Below are 19707 nucleotides of genomic sequence, written 5' to 3'. Positions count from 1 at the left end.
AATACAAAGTCATCAATCGTATATCTTGAATACAAATGCATCAATCACAGTGAGGGGCGATTGAGATATGATGAAGATGGTGAAGACCAAGACATCAAATTCAAGTATCCGTTTAGCTTGAATAAAAAGGCATTAATCACAATGAGGAGTGATTGGGATGTGATGAAGATGATGAAAACCAAATATTCTAGTTCCTTTAGCTTCTGAACTTCACCAAATATTATGGTTCATTTTGCTTTTGAACTTCTTAGCAAATGTTCTGCAAGCACGCTATTTCCCAAATGTTTTGGAAGCACACTAGGGAGCATAACATTTTGCTAATCATTCTATTCTGGAAGCACATTACTGGGGTTTAGAGTTTGAATTATTATTGCAATCTTGTTATAAATTTTAATGATGTTATGATTTTAATGTTATAATTATTATTTGATTTTGATAATGTTATGATTCAAATGATATATACCAATTCACAATTTTCTCAAACTGCAAAGACTGCGAAAGTAAATACTATTTCAGTACATGATTTTGCTTTACAATATTTAAGACTTCGCAGTTTGCAAAAAAAAAAAAAAAAAATTATTCAATTGACTTTTGATCTTCTTTTATCTTTGTAACATCGTTAATCAATTTCAACTGTTATCAAGTACCAAATGAATTATGTTTACGAATACGCCAAATAAAATGTTTACATTAATGATTCTCTCTTTATGTTTTTCGATATTTCGAACCGGTCCAATGTAAATAACCCGGGTTCTACATCCAAATCCCAAACTGAAAATTAAATTCAAAACTCAAAACATTAATCCAAAATTCTGAATCATTAAGAAGAAACATAGGCAACAATGGGGCTCCTCACACGATGCTCACCATCATCCCAAATCAAAGACCCAGAAAATGAACAATTACCCATTTCAGCAATTACAGTAACATGAAAAGCCTTCTGTTCCCCAACATACTCAAAAGAAAGTAAATCAGGTATAACATTAATCGTCATCCCTTCCGGAGCTTCCACGATCGCCTTATATTTTGAAACACCCGAACCAACATTGGTCACCGTTCTGTGAAAAATACGGCCGACGGATTGCCCCGACAAGGCGGATAAAGTGAAGGAAGGAAGGTTCAGATCGAAAGAGGTAGTTTTTGCTCCTTTAGAACAGCTGCTATTGTCGCCGGTAACAAGTTGGAGTTGTTTATTACTGTAACCTTGTCCGCATAAAAATTCTATGTATTGCTCTTCTCTAGCGTCGTATACTAATCCGGGATTTATTGCTTTAACAGGGTTTATATGTCCTGCTCCATATGCAAATTCTGCCTCTGGGTTCTTCTCAGCACTCATCGGAAAAGCTGCATAACAATGGAATCATGAGGTTAGACTAATTGTATATAAAATAAGCTAACATTTTATTAAAGAAAAATCTTATTGATCTTTTCCATTTTTGCTAAGTAAATTTCAAACCTTTCGATTGGATACATTGAGTTCATATCTAACTGCTATATAAGATATTGTCGAGTCAGGTAACCAATTGAACTAAAAAAGGTGGAGTCCATAGTTAAGACACAATTATAGATCACGTATCAATCTCTGACATATACCAAACTCGCTTTATAGGGTTTGATTCATTTCAATATATGTCTAATATATTTTTTGTTCTAAACCATATGTATCCTCATTGAGATGAATGGTTCCATCAATTATGTCATAGGCACATGCTTTTTTAACTAGAGCTGTAAATAAGCTGAGCCGCTCATGAGCGGCTCGGTGGTCGGCTCGATAAAAGTTCGGCTCGACTCGGTTCGATTTTGTAAATGAGGTGCTCGTGTTCACGATTTACTGGCTCGGTTCGTAAACGAGCCGAGCTAACAAAGCTCGGCTCGAAAGCTCGCGAGCGACTCGAGTAGAACATTTATGAACAAATTTTATTTTGTAGAAAACTATATAGTTTTGTGTTAGTTAACAAATATCTAAACTTAATATTATTTCATTTGTTATTAGATGAGTTCGTTCATAAACATAATAAATGACTAATAGACGAACTATTTGTAAGCATCTTGTTTATTTATTCACGAACTTTGCTTGTGAGCTTGTTCATGTACATAATTAAGGAGCTATTTGTAAGCAAACGTCATAAATACAATTAACGATTTACTTACAAATAATTCATGGTTAGATAATTTTCTTAATGAACCAAGTGCAAAGAGGATTTTGGGTTTGAAACAAGCTCGAAGCTCGGCTCGAGCTCGTTTATTTTCTAATGAGCTGAACCAAGTTTGAGCTAGTTAATTTTATAGCAAGCAGAGCTTGAGCAGGCCAAAGCTCGGCTCGGCTCGATTACATCCCTACTTTTAACCAATTCAAAACCCGTCAAGATCAGCTGTTGATGTTTGTTGTTTGCTTGCTATTTTTGTTAACTGTTCACCTATGATGCACTGTTTCTGGCACATGTAGAGAACAGAAACTCCCGGAAACTTATACAAAACATTTCTGCGCACGTTTCTATAATTATCCAAACTGTGAAACTTGTCTCTCAGTTTTTAAACGGTTTCTTCGTTCTATTTCAACTAAAATTCTTGAAATTGAAACTTCCTATTTGACTGATAATTCATTCATTGTATCCTTCATTTTAAAGAATATACCTATATTTCTTTCTCCTATATCTTGTCTCTTGAATCTTGATTGAGATTGAATTTTCTTCATCTTGTTCTTCATTTTTATTTTATATATATATTATTAGCATTTTAATATTTATAAATATGCTCCTATATTTTTAATATTTACACGTTTCTACATGTTTTTGTTTCCTATGTTTTCTTGAAATTACGTTTTCCAGTGCACGTTTCCGTTTATGTTTATGTGTAACATAGTTGTTTACTATTTGATTATTAGATTGTTAAAATTATGATTAACCATTGACCAACATGTGCAAGTTTAAAAGTAATCAACATATTAATATATACGTTTCTAATACATATTTTTTATACTTTCGTTTCTAATGTTCATCATGATTAAGCATCAACTTAAACCACAAATGCATTTTTTGATGCATACATTACATGGATGATGGAGCCATGTTATATGTATGTGATTTTTTTGAATGAGAAGAGAGATTGTTTATGTTAGTTTTAAAAGGATATTTAGAGAAGAAAAAGGCCAACGGTAGAGGTAGAATGAAAAAATAGTATATTGTTGTTGTTTCCTTCCAAAACAACAATAAACAACTTTTGAAGTAAAACGGCAAATATGAGCTCTAAAAGGAGAAAACAAATGGGCTGTCAATGTCTATTCCGGTAGTCAGAATCTTAGTGAGTGTAGTTATATTTAGTCGCGGCTTCAATGTGTGAAAATGAGAGATCGGAAACTTAATGAACAAAAATCTACAAGTGCAGCTAGAAATTATTGGTATTTATATATTGACCCGACGAGCTCCCGAATTAATATATGTAATTACCTGTAGTCATTAGAGCAGACTTGATGGCAGCAGGAGACCATGTTGGATGAAATGATTTAATGTAAGCTGCCGATGCAGTTGCGTGTGGGCAAGCCATGGATGTTCCTGAATCTATATTGAATTCAACTATTCTTTTATCCCCAATTAGTCTTGTTACTGTATTTCCTTGTGTCCATGCTGCTAAAATGTTAACTCCAGGTGCTACCACATCAGGCTGCAACACATCAACCACTTCAAATCAATTAACATGGTTCTACTACATGTTTATAGACAAAATTTCAATTAATCTACCGTTAAAATATCCTTTGTTATCAAATTAGGACCCCGAGACGAAAATGTAACAACATATGGTGCTAATTCATCCTTTCTTGCTCTGCTTTTGAATATTCTTGCTCTTGGTTTTCTGCCATTTTATAAACCAATATAAACAAGTATGTCAATTTGATTATGATTTGATTTTTGTGCGTATAGGTTTACCTGGTTTCGTTGACGTATTGTGAAACATAGTATCCATCATCCAAGTTCAAATGTGAAGAGGGTATGGGGGAATTGTAGGCTACATCTAAGGGATATCCATCTTGCATTATGGTACCTATTGCTCCAGCTACTGAAGCAGCTTCTCCATTGCTTATATAATCACAAAGAACTATTTTTCCTTTTACCAACTTCTTGTTTAAAGAATCCTGGATGCAGTACCTGCAGTACATATATTTTATGCTTCACTAACTAACCAATGTGAAATACTTACGGTGTTTGGCTACTCCATTTTTTCCTCATATTTGTCCTTTCACTTTAAAATGGAGAGTTTTAGGTGTTTGGATAGGGATACCTGGAAAGTAGTTTTTTGCGAAAGCCGGAATATATCTGCTTTTTGGAAAAGTAGTTTTTTCCAACAGCAAAGAGAAAACCGTAACAGCAAACAACAACAACAAACAACATGTACACCAAACGGGTCCTAATGAAATTGATCTTATGTTTTTCAATTTACCTTGATATGGACGCATTAAATCCTTTCTTGATATCCGGGGCATTCCCACCATAGATTACAGGGTACATTCGCTTGATACCGATAGTATTTATCGATACTCCCTGCGCATTGAAACAGGTATATGGTTACAGTTAATAGTACTTAAAGAGCTCAAAATTGGTAATTATCCGAAGATTGCTAACCTCGTAGGTGTCTCCGTTGCCTAACTTAACCTTTGTAAAGAACTTCCTATCAATGGAGCTAGCACCCACAGAGAGAAACCATGGTGCAAGATTAGTAACAGTACCAGGATCCGGACCCGAATTACCCGCAGAAACTGAAGTGAATATTCCATGTTCCATTGCATGGAAAGATCCAATTGCAATGGTGTCATTAAAGTAGTCTATTGCATAAGATCCTCCGACGGAAATCGAGATTATGTCGACTCCATCAGCGATAGCATCGTCGAATGCTGCCAGAATATCAGCATCAGAACAACCATCAAGCCAACAAATTTTGTACACTGCAATTCGAGCAGAAGGAACGCCTCCCCGAGCAGTTCCTAAGACAAGTCCATCCATGCTTGCTTGGTTAACTAAGTTGCCTGCTGCTGTTGATGAAGTATGACTCCCATGCCCATATCTATCTCTTGGAGAAGCAAATTCATTGGGACTAAAGTATCCGTCGCTTCGATAGTATCGCGCTCCGATTATTTTACTGCACTCCCATCCAAACATAGTATGGTTAAGGTTAAGCTCATAGATAAGATTCAATAATAGTTTTTATTATTTCTAATTAAGACAGAGTCAAGTTGCTGTCGCAATTCGCGGACAGAATTTCAACAGTCGGTGATCACGATGGAATTGGGGCAAATCACCGACACATGTCCGTCAGTGATTCTGTTTTTCTTGTTTTAGAAATGAAAAAGTTAGAGAATTTTGGTTACTTGTTGCAAGTGAAATTGGAAGAACTTTGGCAAGTGCCCTTCCATTTTGTTGGCGGAGGACCGAAATTTTCGTCTGAGAAACTCTCCGACTCTGGCCAAATTCCTGTATCGAGCATTCCGATAATGGTGTTACTTTCAATTACAGAACTTCTTGTTACATGTTCTGAGAATCCCATGAAGTTCCATGACCTTGTTGTGTGAAGTTGTTTCTGTTCACTGGGGAAGATTGACACCACACCTTCCATGCCTGAAGATGAATTTGGAATTAATTAAATCTAAATCTAAATTTTTTTTGGTAACTTTTGAGTAAATTTTGGTTTATCTACCAGCTAATTTAAGCATTTGATTGTTGGTCAACTTGGCAGCAAATCCATTGAAGCTTCTTTTGTAGCTGTAGATCATTGAATCTGATCCATCACTGTTGAATGCAATCCAATAGAAAACTTAATTAGTAAGATTTGAGAATAGTTTTTATTTTCTAACGTCAGCCCTGTTAAAGATTAATATAAGATATATAATTGGGTTTAACTATCAGATTGAGTTGTTGGTTAAAACGGTTTCATGACAAGTCCTACACGTGAATGTTCATTTAGCTTTAAACGTGTTAATTAAGATAGTTGAAATCTAATTAACAATATATGTCAAAATTAGAACATAAGATCACATCGCCGAGAAACTTTTCGGCAATCTTAATTTTTTTAGGCCTAATGCATACCCAGCCCCCTAAAGTTGTCCGTTTTGTTCATTTAACCCCATCACCTTACGGGACAACCCTTTAACCCCCTAAACTCCAAAAAAACGCTACTTTTAACCCCATATCGTCCGACGTGGCATTGACCTAGTCAATGTTTGTGTCTCAAACACAGGAGGCGCGTGGGAGGATTTTGTTCTTGCCTCCAATGGTAAAAGAAAATGCATACCCAGCCCCCTAAAGTTGTCCATTTTGTTCATTTAACCCCCTCACCTCACGGGACAACCCTTTAACCCCCTAAACTCCAAAAAAAACTCCTAGTTCCAACTCAAGTACGGGCATTGGAGATAAAGAAGATTTAATTGGTGTCTTTCTAATTTTTAGTTGGTGCTTTTTTTGGTCTCAATCCACGTTGGAATTGTAAAAAATGCTTTAACTTTGTATGAATTATGACCACAGTGTATATAGATACAGTGGAAGGCAATACAAAGGAAGAGTTAAAATCTGATTTGACATGAAGTATAGAATATAGTGGAAGAGAAGTGATGACTAAATGATATTTATAGAAAATTTTCAATATTAAGGACTTTCAAAAGAAGAAAGTAGGAAAGAAAAGAGCAAATCAAGTTTATTTCATCATATTAAAAAAGGTAGTCATTACACAATATAATGCATACAAGAAAGACAACTATTACACAAGATAATGCATACACAAGATAAGAACAACAGCAAACAAGAAAGGTAGCCATTACACAATATAATGCATACAAGAAAGGTAGCTCTTGCTCGCCGAGCACATATGCTCTTGCTCGCCGAGCAGAAGTCCTAATTCGCTTGGTCGATGCCCTGAGTGCCTGATGAAGTGGGGAAATCAATTTCCCCAAGGTGCTCGCCGAGCACACCCATTCTTGCTCGCCGAGCATGTGAGGGAATATCCCGTTACACACGTGTCACGCGCGTGATACACATAGACAACATTATATCTCGGCAGTCTAAAATATAGGGTTAAAAGTAGCATTTTTTTGGAGTTTAGGGGGTTAAAGGGTTGTTCCGTGAGGTGAGGGGGTTAAATGAACAAAATGGACAACTTTAGGGGGCTGAGTATGCATTAGGCCTTTTTTTTATTGTTTAGAACTAGAATTTTAATACGCGCCATTAACACATGTTAAGTTTGTTGTTCTAACTATTATAATCAACATTCCGTTGACTTGTAGAATGTGATTTTATTGAAATAAAATAAGATCGTAGTTATTTGACATAAAAATATACATATATAGACCTGCCAGTAGCCTCTTGTAGCATGCTGGTATGAAGATCTGAAGCAGAAAATCCACCCTTTGGTAGGCTACCCATGTATACAATATACACCTGCATTTGCATAATCATTATAATTAATTAATTATAAGGTTTAAATAGAAATAAATAATCATGATTAAATTTGTTTTCCTACAATCTTCTTAAAAAAATCAAATAAAAGAATTGAAAGTTATTTTAATTAAAATAAGTTGATTAATATTAAAAAGAATTATAAATGATTAGGAAATCAATTGTACATATATTTCAAATGATTTGTTCTCATCTACTTTTTCATTTTTTCTTGCAAAATAAAAATGACATAATCGGTTTGGTTTAATTTTATGATTAAAAAGAACCAAAAAACAAAAAAAAAAAAAACAAAAAATTCTTATAAATTAGATTTAAAAAAACCCATTTGGAGGAAAATATATAATTGCCTTTTTATCATCCGATTCTGATGTGGCATAGCAGCTAATAAGGAGGCTGCTAAGCAGACCAATGAGATTTTTGGTTTGTCATTAAAAAGTTGCCACGTAAGAATATTTATGTGGCACTAATTAAGTAATTGTAATATTGTCACTAATGCAAATTATGAAATATAACAACTATTTATATATAAGTAGGAAAAGATGAACTATTAGCTAACCGTCCAAGGACGGCTTTGGTTTTAACTACACACTTAAATAATATTAGAAAGAAAAGATAATTAATTTTTATTTACAATTTTATTTCTTCGTTTTCTTAAACAGGTAATTACATTTAGACAATAGAATGATGCCCTGGAATTCTCTTGCCGAAGGCATCATTATTTGCTAGCTGCTTGATTTCGACATTGTTTTTGTTTGAAACAATGTAAGAAAGAGCTCATTGTACATTTTGCTAAAAATGAGGAAAAAATTAAAAAAAGCAGTTGCATAATGTGAGCAAATATTACATACTTAATTAATAGTGTTATAGATGGGCCGACTTAAGGAAAAAAGTCCTTCTGAAATGGATTTGGACCTCAAACGGCCCATATAAACTTAGAACCGGATCTATGGTTTAGTTAGTGGGCTTTTTACATGAATATCATAACAACTAAATCATATCATCAAACTTAATTCTCAACATGTCATTTATATTTATATATATATATATATATATATATCAAATAAAATATGCTTTTATACCTAATTTAAAATGTGTAAATCCCAATTCATAAATCCCAAACTCATTACAATATATTCTAGACCCCTAATTTATAAACTTTAATCTTTAAAAATAATGATTTTACTAGTTTGACATAATTCAAAATTATGATTTGATATAATTGTAAATAGTTTTTCAAAAGTGAATTTCTATGTAAATTTCTCTTTAGTTAAGGGTGTAGGGACAATTCACACTATAGCATCTATTTCTTTCCTACTTTCTCCTAGGCGCAAAAATACACTTAAGGTTATAGTTAGGAGCAATTTTAACTATAACGTTTAAAATGATACAATTTTATCCATAACATTGACCGCCAAGAGCAATTTTATCTCTAATATTGACAAGTTAAGTTAATTTCAGACATAATTAGGAAACATAAATATTTTGGTCATTATTCTGCACGAGTTACTTATCATGTTGTTTTAAAAAAAGATTTCGCATTTTTTTACAATTAGAATTTGAGATTAGTATTTTTAAAATTGATAATATATTTGAATTTTTTTTATCCAACCGTACAAAATATAGTATAATTTTTTTTAACGTCTATTCGTATATTTGTGATATAAATGAAAAAAATGGATGAGAAGATGGTTTGAATAAAATAATATATATGTTTGCACTTTATCTCTATACTCCAAATAAGAAGTCCATCTAAAATCGATTTGGGTCTCAAATGTTCCATATAAATTTGGAACGGAATCTATGGTTTGGTTAAAGATATTCTCTAATTCTTCAATTTTTTTTCTTATCATTTAGCTCTTTATATTTAGTGGTCAACATTTTAACCCTTAAATTATAACACATTTAGTCTGGTTTTACCTCCATAATATCCGTAATAGTAACATGACACCGTTGGTGTTACCAATATTAGAAGACCCATATGAGCCATATCATTGCCATTTCTCCAAATATCTAAACAATCTCAGTTTTATAGATGACGGAGAAGAAAAGGTCCAAAAGGTAGGGTAAAACCATAAGATATGGTTGTGACCGGGTTCAGGTGGATCCAGTAGATCACTCTTGAAAAGTCAAAATAAGGATTAGATTGTATAATGTTATGGAATCAATTGAATTAAAAACCGAGCTGATAGTTAAAACCAATCATAGATCTCATATTAATCTTTGACCTATAACATTATTACAAGAAAACATGTTACTTATTTCTTAACTTAGTTTGATAATTAATTACTTTTCTAACTGATCTTAATTAATACCAAACTACATTGGCCAGTTCAAAAAAAGTCATACATGAAGAAAAATACGACTATCAAAACGTTATTTATAAAGATAACCGTTTAATCCAATTATCATTTTTCTTAATTACATTACATATAATCACATGAAAAAATTAACTACAAAGGCCATGGACAAAGTTATAGTAATTACATAATTGAATACAACATGATCAAATAAATCAACCCAAGAAACCACATTTGATGAACCCCTAATCCCCAACGAGTTCCACTAGAAGAATTAGGACAACTCAACAATTCCCATGTCTCAACATCATTAAGAAATGCCACAATTGGACTTCTAACAACATGAACACCATCATCCCAAACCAAACTACCAGACTTCATCGAGCTATCCAAATCAGATATAACTGTCAAATTAAAAGACTGCTTTTCCCCAACAGATTTGAACGAAAGAACACTCGGTTCAACTCGAATTTCGAGTCCTGACGGGGCATTTAAAATAGCTTTGTAAGTAGATTCCGGTGACCCAACATTTGTAACAGTTCTATGAAACACACGAGTTAGAGAGTTTCTCCACGGGGCAGTGAATGCGAAAGACGGGTAGTTTAGATCAAAGGATGTTGCTTGTGTTTCTTCTGAACATTCAATGTTGTTATCTCCAGTTATAAGCTGAAGTTGCGTTCTGTCGTAGCCTTGTCCGCATAAGAACTTTACATAGTCAATGTATTCAGCATCGTATACTAAACCTGGGTCTGTAGCTTTTATGGGGTTTATTTGACCTGATCCGTAGGCAAATTCTGCGTCGCTGTTCTTATTACAACTCATTGTATAAGCTGCAAACAACATCAGTAGCAAGAATGTTGTTGACGTTTTTGCTAATTAAAATAGAAATTGAAAACTTCATCGTAATTGGAATAAAATACATTACAAACTTTAATATATATTTCATTGTTTGACATCTTTCTCCAAGTTAATGTTTTCCGACCATAAGTATCATCTACTATTCTGGAATCTCAATAATAACATGATTGTTTTTCTTTATAAATATTTTAAACTTATATGGAGTATGTTATAAGGCTTTTTTGTTTTCTACGCTATGCCTCGAATCGAGATATTAAGCCTACCTAGGGTTCGGCTCAGCTCGGCTCGTTTACACCCCTAGGTGCAAATACAGGGGATCAGGGAAGGTTTATCCACTACCCGACTATAGGAGAGAACAACGAAAAATTAGATTTACACGGAAAATTTCGTCTCAACACAATGTTTTGTCGCTAGTTTGGTACAGAAATTAGACAAATTTGGCAGTATTAGTTAGGGACGGACTTTTCCGTCAGTGATTATTAATCCCAAAATTATCTATGTTTCCTCACTAAATTTTTTCCATTGATCTCCCTAGTTTTTGTTTTGGTTCCATCACTGCCTGACAGTTTTGGAGCTGGTGCTCTGGGATTATACACGTGATCATTTGCGTGTAATTGGGTCTTATGACATTTGAGAGTTCGAGACTTGGGTCAACAATGAGATTTCTTTATTATTGTAACAACTTGCCGATTATTAATGAATTATGTATTCCTTCTCGCTTGTGGACATAGCAAAGTTAGTCGAACCACATGAATATTGTGTTTTGAGTTATGCGATTCAATTCCTAACAGTTTCTATTATCTCTAATAAAAGTGATTACCTGTGGTCATAAGAGCAGATTTAATGGCAGCAGGAGACCAATTTGGGTGAAATGACTTGATATAAGCAGCAGCAGCAGATGCATGAGGACATGACATGGATGTGCCTGAGATTATATTGTACGGAACTACTCTTTTATCCCCTGAAATTCCTGTTACTGAAGTATGTTCAGACCATGCTGCTAGAATATCCACTCCAGGTGCAGTCAGGTCAGGCTGAACATCAAGACAGGCAAGTTAAAAAAAGAAAAAACAAGAAAAAGTCACTACGAATCGATTCGATTTCGACTTGCCTTGAGAATATCTTTGGTTATTGGATTAGGTCCTCTTGAAGAAAAGGAAGCAACATATGGGGCTAATCCATCTTTATGTTCTGTGCTCTTGAATATTTTCGCCGTCGGTTTACTGGTGAAATAAGAACTACTAATTAGAACTCTATGAGCTGCATTACAATAAGCAGAAGTTTGAATTACCTGGTAGTGGTAATGTAATTCAAGGCATCAGCATTATTAGTAGAGCTTAATAATGAAGCTGGTAAAGGGAAAGTGGATGCAAAATCAGCATAATCTTGTTCTTGTTTTGATACTATGCCAAGTACACCAATGGAGTTTGTATTGTCCTCATTCAATCCATCACACAGAACAATTTTCCCTTCAACTAAAGTCTTGTTCAAAGCTTCTGCCGCGCAATACCTGCATTTCTCAATCAACTTAGTATCTATATTGCACGCTAGGAAACATTATTTCTAAAACGTAACTTTCATAAAATAGCCTTCAAATGAACAAGGACAAGGACACGAAACGTAGAAATGCTAGTAAAGTGGAGTGTCGTGCAACATAGTTTAGTATGTTTGCGTATTTTTGCGGAATATTACATTTTGATATCACTATCAAACTCAAGTCCCAAAAGTTACAATATGATGTGTGTTGTCTGAATTATTTCTTGTTTATAATTATACCTGGATTGGGCGCTGCTGTATCCACCGGACTTGTTCGGAGCATCACCGCCGTAAATGATAGGATACATTTTATTTCCAGGTTCAAAGGTATTTACTGAAAGTCCCTGCAATGAAGGAAAGTGATGGTTTTGATCAAGTCACAAGTCTTATAATACCCGTCAGTAACTTCATTTTTTGCAAACTTTCTGACAGATTTGATGCAAAGTATCTGTCGCTGATGCTTAGTTGAAAATAAAATCTGTAATTTTTAACAAATTTTCATCCATTTAACACCGAATATTTGGTTCTGCATCTGATACTACTTCAAACCTATAAAATGAATGCATTCTCACCTCATAGATAGCTCCATTGCCTAATACGACCGGGGTTACGAACTTTCTGTCAATAGTGCTAGCAGCAACAGAAAGAGACCAAGGCGAACAATTGGAGACAGATTTAAGATTAGGACCTTCATTACCAGCAGAATTGGAAGTGAGTATACCATTCTTCATTGCATGAAAAGCTCCAATAGCTATAGGATCGTCGAAATAGTCAGTTGGCGTGCCTCCGACGGAAATAGATATTATATCAACTCCATCAGCAATAGCATCATCAAATGCAGCAAGAATATCAGCCTCTGAACACCCTTTAATCCAGCATATCTTGTAAACAGAAATACGAGCAGAAGGCACGCCTCCTCGAGCAGTCCCTTCGCCAAGGCCGAAGAGGCTTGCCTTGCTAACCATGTCTCCTGCTGCTATTGATGATGTATGTGTTCCATGTCCTTCTGAATCTCTCGGGGAAGCAAGTTCTTCTGGATATATATCCCCTTCCGCGTTATAGTATCGAGCCCCTATTATTTTGCTGTAATAATTAATCACATATAAGTACATTTTGTGTTAACTTAATTATTGAAATTAGATCAATTAGCCTTACTTGTTGCAGGTGAAATTGGAGTCCCCTGGGGTGCAAGTGCCCTCCCATTTTGTTGGAGGTGGACCAAATCCTTCATCACTAAAGCTCTGAGATTCAGGCCAAATTCCAGAATCAAGCATTCCAATAACAATGTTGCTTTCATTACTTGATGTTCTTACATTCTCAGGGAACCCCATAAAATCCCAAGACCTTGAAGTGTGAAGTTTCTTCTTTTTACTAAGGAACACAGATACCACACCTTCCATCTCTACAAAAAAAGTTAGTAAGAACTAAAATCCAGAAAGTTGTTCATTTTAATGTAGATTAAGGTGAAGGGTTCCCCCCTACCGCTCATTTTCTGCTTCTCGTCTTCGGTCAGCTTAGCGACGAAACCGTTGAAGCTTCTCTGATAGTTATGGAGTAGATATTCTGATGCACCAGTACTGGAAAGTGCAACATTAGCTCGTTTCAACATCTTTTTAATAAACCATAATTTTACCGAACACTAATAACGATTTAATAGCAACAACAACAAACAGCTAAAAGTAACATCAAATATTTAACAATTAAACCAAACAGATTTTAAGTCTTTATAATCGAATACTCGGACCGACCTGCCTACAACCAGTTGCAACATAGTAGAATGAAGTGTTGCTGCATCAAATACACCTTTTGGACGGTCCCCCATATATACAATATATACCTGCATTTATATTCCACAAACATAAATAAATTCATAAATACATTAACAACAATTAATTATAACTTAAGCAGAGATTAGAGAAAAATGAAATTAAAATGCCTTTCGATCTCCATCAGAAGAGCCATGGATGATGTTTAAAAGGAGAAACCAAGAAACTATCAGGATGAAATTCAGGCTTGCCATTTCCTAATTCATTAATATAATTAATTTTCTGCAAATGATCCATGAAATTATACATTTGCTTATATAATAAATGAAAAACAAGTCAACTTGTTTTTACTTCATTGGGTTATCAGACATCTATATATATTTTTTTACAATACATCTATATATATATATTGTTAAGATCGTCAACAAGGAATTCAAATCCTTCCAAAGTCAATTACTTATTAATTTACCATCTTTATGTCCAATTAAAATTATGTTGTTCATCATCTGAATTAATAATTGAATATTTGTCTTAGAGCACAACTGTAATACCTTAAACTCATCAAACGGCCACAAAGGTTTTACAAATAGTTGTAATGTTGCATATAAAAAAAGTTAATCACAATTGACATAATTTGATGTTTTATTTTGTTGACATAATTTGATGTTTTATTTTGTTGAACCGGACTGGTGCATCTGTTTTGACCCGGATTGGGTCATCAAAGTTAACAACACCATGTTGTCTTAGCAAAAGTCATGGAGTTATTGGAGAAGAACAGAGTTATTGGAGAAGAACAGATTAGTCCCATGTACAAAATAGTGTAATGTTAATCATACATTTACTAGACAGTAAATTCAAGCCTGGTATAACCGTTTTTTTCATTTGCAATTTCATATTCTGCCTTTCAACATCTAGGGTTCTGACTGCCCAATATGGCTTGAAATTGCACACCTTCTGTTACTTAATAAAAAAACTCATATTCCGTTAATATCGTTTGAAATTGTACCACGTGGTCAACATTACACTTAAAATTATATTGTTTCGCATGTAGAGGCAAAATTGGCAAAATTGTCCGGTCATCGTTAGTTGAAGTATATTTTTGGGACAAAATATAATTCAGATACCAAAGTGTGAATTCGTAGTAGTATGTTAATTTAAATTTTCTTTATTTATTAGTACATTATCAATAATAAACAGTTCATTATATATGTTCATGTTAATAGAATCTTTCAAATTTCAATTATTTTATAGCACTCATCACAATAAAAACACCACTTATTTATGGTTCAATATCTGAAGAAAATAACAACCAGAATCATGGTCAAAAATTATAAATAAATCCCACAATGGGAGTTCTAACTAGATGAACACCATCATCCCAAATCAAAATACCAGAGGAGATTGGATATTCATCACTCCCAACAGCTTCAACAGTAACTGTGAAATCCTGTTTTTGCCCAACAAATTGGAAGGACAGAACATCTGGTTCAACTTGGATTTTAAGTCCTGGTGGACTATGTATGAGTGCCTTATAAGTAGATGATGGTGAACCAACATTCGTCACAGTTCTATGAAATTCCCGAGCTATAGTTTCTCCAGGCAGCACAGACACCGCGAAAGAAGGGTAGTTTAGATCCCACACAGTTCCATTTATTTGTTCAGAACATGCACTACTGTCTCCAGTAATATCCTGAAGTTGCCTAGTATTATACCCTTGTCCACATAAAAACTTAACATAATCAAGTTCTTCAGCATCATATACTAAACCAGGGTCCATTGCCTTGGTAGGATTTATATGCCCTGATCCATATGCAAATTCAGCATCGGTTTTCCGGGAAGAACTCACGGGATAGGCTGCAAGGGAGAACATAAAATAGCAGGAATTACAAACTTATTGTTAGATTGATGTTTTATATGTGGTAGATCAAGCCAATGATAGAGGCAGAACAAAACAGTCAATGTCAATGGGCCAAAATATGTTAAAAATTATAGCTTTTTTGGAGGACTAAGAATCAGTGACCCTATTAGACCCTCGATTTCGTCAGTAGTATCAAACCTGCAGAAATTCTGTCGCTATTTGAAGCCATTACCTGTTGTCATAAGAGCGGATTTGATGGCAGCAGGAGACCAAGTTGGGTGAAATGACTTGACATAAGCAGCTGCGGCGGATGCATGGGGACAAGACATGGATGTGCCTGAAATTATGTTGTATTGAACTACTCTTTTATCCATTTTTGATCCTGTCACACTAGTAGCTTCAGACCATGCTGCTAATATGTCCACTCCAGGAGCAGTTAAGTCAGGCTGAAGGGAAAAAGGAAGTAAAAATTCATTACTATGTGGCATTATGCCAAATCCATTGGCATATAGAAATTCCTCTAGAGTTACTTACCTTCATAATATCTTTAGTTATAGGACTAGGTCCTCTTGAGGAAAGCGAAAGTACATACGGGGCAAATTCATCCTTATTTTCGACACTCTTGAATATTTTTGCAGTTGGTTCACTAGTGAAATATTATAAAAAATAGTGAAATTAGTACTAGTTGACGTCTTATGTTTCTATTAAAATTCACCCGAAAAAAAGAACCGAAATTATACAATACTTCCAGAGCAATATAGTACTCCGAGAATATATAGTAGAAGTTCTCTGGAAAGGATTACCTGGTAGAGTTCAAGTAGTTCAACAAATAAGTTATATTAGTAGAGCTTATCTGTGTAGCTGGTAAAGCAAAACTCCCAGCTACATCGCGGTGTTTTCCGAAGTTGGATATCATGCCAAATGCACCAACGGCAAGCAAATCTTTGTCAGCCAATTCATTATCACAAAGAACAATTTTCCCTTCAACCAAAGTCTTATTCAATGAGTCTATGAAGCAAGACCTGCATTTCAGAATTATCATCAGTTGTTTTGCTTGTTATGTTCAACCTTGCACTACTATTTTGTTTACCTCGAACTTTCCCATGTTGATGTATTCTGAGCATTACCAGCATAGATAATCGGATACATAGTATTTTCAGGCGAGAAAGTATTTATAGAAACTCCCTGAAAATAGAGGAAACTTGGTACATAATCATGAGATGATAATGAAATGAAAAGTTTTGATTGATCAATAAAATGAAAGATGAATCCTCACCTCAAAGATGACTCCATTACCTAATTTTAACTTGGTCACGAACTTTCTGTCTATAGTGCTAGCACCCACAGAAAGAGACCATGGTGAATAATTTGCAATCGACATAAGAGCTGGACCATAATTACCAGCAGCATTAGATGTGAGTATACCATTCTTCATAGAATAGAAAGCTCCAATTGCTATCGGATCCTCGAAATAGTCCACTGCCACTGGCCAATTTAATCCGACAGAAAGAGAGATTATATCAACTCCATCAGCAATAGCATCATCAAATGCTGCAAGAATGTCTGCATCTGAACATCCATCAGACCAACATATCTTGTAAACAGCAATTCGAGCGGAAGGAACACCTCCTCGAGCTGTCCCCGAGGCAAAGCCTAGTAGGCTTGCTTGACTAACTACGTCTCCTGCTACTATTGATGCAGTGTGAGTTCCATGTCCTTCTGAATCTCTCGGAGAATCAAATTCTTCAGGGCCTACTGCCCCATCACTATGGTAGTATCGAGCTCCAATTATTTTGCTGCAAGTGCATATAATAATTATTAACTCTGTTTAGTGATTTCGGTTCATAGATAAATTAGATTAGATTACTTATTGCAAGTGAAGTTTGAGTTTCCTTGGCAAGTTCCCTTCCATTTGGATGGAGGAGGACCATATCCTTCGTCATTAAAACTTTCGGATTCAGGCCAAACTCCAGCGTCAAACATTCCAACAATGATGTTACTTTCATTTGTTGATCTTGTGGCATTGACTGAGAAGTTCATGAAATTCCAGGACCTTGTAGTCTGAAGTTTCATCTTTTGACTAAGGAACACAGACACTACACCTTCCACACCTACAATAATAATAGTAAATCATAACAAGAAGTCTCAATATACATATAAATACTAGAAAAATGATAATCATGTCAATTGTATCATGTTTGTCGGATTGATTTTGTAAATCATATTGTCGTGTCATAATAGTTATCCCTAGGTGTCACCAACCAGCCATTTTCTGCTTCTCCTCTTGTGTCAACTTTGCTGCAAAACCGTTGAAGCTCCTATGGTAGCTGTGAAGTAGATAATCTGATGCGCCACTATTGAAATTCAATAAAATTGACCAAGTTAGCTGATTTAAAACTTCACAATTTACAGAAGATTAAATCTGAATTTAAAATCTAAAACACAAGATATATATAATTTCAAATTTGAAGCACCAATATTACCTGCCAAGAATTTGTTGCAACATACTAGTATGCAGCATTGATGCACTAAATTCACCCTTTGGACGTTCTCCCATATACACAATGTACACCTGCATCCATATCAAAAACTCTATTTGCCATGAGGAACTAATTAATGAAGTAATAAATGTCAAATTAATACACTGAAGAAACCAGATTTAAGTAATTAATTAGAGATTAGAAAGAGGAAATGAAAATACCTTTCGTTCTCCATCAGAAATGCCATGGCTGCTACAAATAACACTGTGGATGAGGTTTATAAGCAGAAGCCAAGCAAGCAAAACTGTATTTAGACCTGCCATTTGATTAGCAAGTTAATGAATGTTCAGATATGAAAGTAAAACATGTGGTTATATAGTTGGAGAAATACACAAAAGTCCACTCCTTTTTTATTCATTGAGTCATCAGAGATTCATTGTTGAGTAGTGCTCTGTCAATAAGGAAATGAAATCATTCCAGCTAAGCCAATTATAAACTAGAGTTCTGTATTGATAAACTGAAAATGCTTTGCATCATCACATGAACTCATCAATCGAATAGATAACGTAAATACTGACTAAAAAAAGTCTAAATTTAACTAGTCAGCTTGCTTCTGCGAATCAATTTGCTACTTAAATGAATAAATAATAAATTATAGAATGAGGAAATGAACATTAACATGAAATCAATTGCAATTTACAGGACTTTACCAATTTGCAATTATCAGCATCACATACCTTCACGTCAACTCCAGGTTCGAAATCTTTTCCTCTTCCTTTCCTTTTCCTACTTCTGCCCTTGCTTTTCTCAGACACACCACTCAAAACTACGTAGTTTAGGCCTACATTCCTACCATCTACCTTTTGTCCAGACTTCTCTTTCTCCCCCTCTTCCCTGTCGAAAAAAAATGTTTCTCCCGAACATTTATCGTCATTCCGGTTCCATGCTCCTCTAAATGGCAAATCGATTTTCAATTTCAGTACATCGTAAGCGTTTTTGTACTATTTCTGCGATTTTGAAATAAGTACTTCATACGTGTTTCTTAGGGTTCTTGCGACTTTTTCTTCCTACACTGAATCCAATTCTACCTTCTTCAACTGGAATAATTGCTTTTTACTTTTGGTTTAGGATCTTGATTGGAAAATTTCTTGCCTTACTAGTTATTTTTCCAATTTTGAATTCTTTCTAATCGACTTTAACTAAAAATATGTGCGAGAGGGGCATATGATATATCCTAGGCCTCTTAGCACCTCTGTTCTTTTCTCCTATGGACTCTAACGTGTCGTTTGGTAAGAAGTAATGACCTTCGTAATGAAATAACCATTACATTGAAGACTCGTTACCATGTTTGGTTGCATGTTACAATTTCATTGTAATGGAATGAGAAAACCTTGAGTTAAATTTTGTTGAAGAAATCTTGTAATCTCTATTACATAGAAAAATGACTTGAGTTCTCATTACATTGTCATCTAACCT

General features: G+C 34.7%; 3 protein-coding genes across 5 annotated transcripts; all 3 read right to left on the bottom strand.

Moving 5' to 3' along the window:
* Window positions 1-733: 733 nt before the first annotated feature.
* On the bottom strand, window positions 734-5623 carry LOC136226603 (cucumisin-like). The gene is made up of 7 exons (XM_066015181.1): window positions 5360-5623; window positions 4617-5130; window positions 4435-4535; window positions 3924-4142; window positions 3738-3849; window positions 3447-3660; window positions 734-1344 (listed from the first exon to the last, which is right to left on the bottom strand). The coding sequence occupies exons 1-7, from the start codon at window positions 5602-5604 to the stop codon at window positions 821-823; spliced, it is 1929 nt and encodes a 642-aa protein (XP_065871253.1). The 5' UTR covers window positions 5605-5623; the 3' UTR covers window positions 734-820.
* Window positions 5624-5677: 54 nt separating this feature from the next.
* LOC136227244 (cucumisin-like) lies at window positions 5678-14147 on the bottom strand. The gene is made up of 12 exons (XM_066015910.1): window positions 14064-14147; window positions 13876-13964; window positions 13610-13704; window positions 13283-13529; window positions 12700-13210; window positions 12398-12471; window positions 11883-12101; window positions 11703-11814; window positions 11412-11625; window positions 9977-10563; window positions 7330-7418; window positions 5678-5777 (listed from the first exon to the last, which is right to left on the bottom strand). The coding sequence occupies exons 1-12, from the start codon at window positions 14145-14147 to the stop codon at window positions 5678-5680; spliced, it is 2421 nt and encodes an 806-aa protein (XP_065871982.1).
* Window positions 14148-15115: 968 nt separating this feature from the next.
* On the bottom strand, window positions 15116-19416 carry LOC136226943 (cucumisin-like). 3 transcript variants are annotated; one of them, XM_066015640.1, is made up of 12 exons: window positions 18969-19416; window positions 18453-18547; window positions 18235-18323; window positions 18014-18105; window positions 17619-17862; window positions 17177-17547; window positions 17028-17077; window positions 16842-16936; window positions 16555-16773; window positions 16286-16397; window positions 15984-16197; window positions 15116-15747 (listed from the first exon to the last, which is right to left on the bottom strand). In XM_066015640.1, the coding sequence occupies exons 3-12, from the start codon at window positions 18306-18308 to the stop codon at window positions 15215-15217; spliced, it is 2004 nt and encodes a 667-aa protein (XP_065871712.1). In that variant the 5' UTR covers window positions 18309-18323; window positions 18453-18547; window positions 18969-19416; the 3' UTR covers window positions 15116-15214. The 3 variants fall into 3 exon arrangements, with proteins under 3 accessions (XP_065871712.1, XP_065871711.1, XP_065871710.1); XM_066015639.1 differs by having other exon boundaries at window positions 17028-17547; window positions 18969-19415; XM_066015638.1 differs by lacking the exon at window positions 18969-19416 and having other exon boundaries at window positions 17028-17547; window positions 18453-18554.
* Between the last annotated feature and the right edge of the window lie 291 nt (window positions 19417-19707).

The sequence above is a fragment of the Euphorbia lathyris genome, chromosome 4 (genome assembly GCF_963576675.1).
Source record: "Euphorbia lathyris chromosome 4, ddEupLath1.1, whole genome shotgun sequence".
NCBI lineage: Eukaryota > Viridiplantae > Streptophyta > Magnoliopsida > Malpighiales > Euphorbiaceae > Euphorbia > Euphorbia lathyris.
The sequence above is the reverse complement of the archived record's forward strand: the minus strand, read 5'-3'. Positions and strand labels throughout refer to the sequence as shown.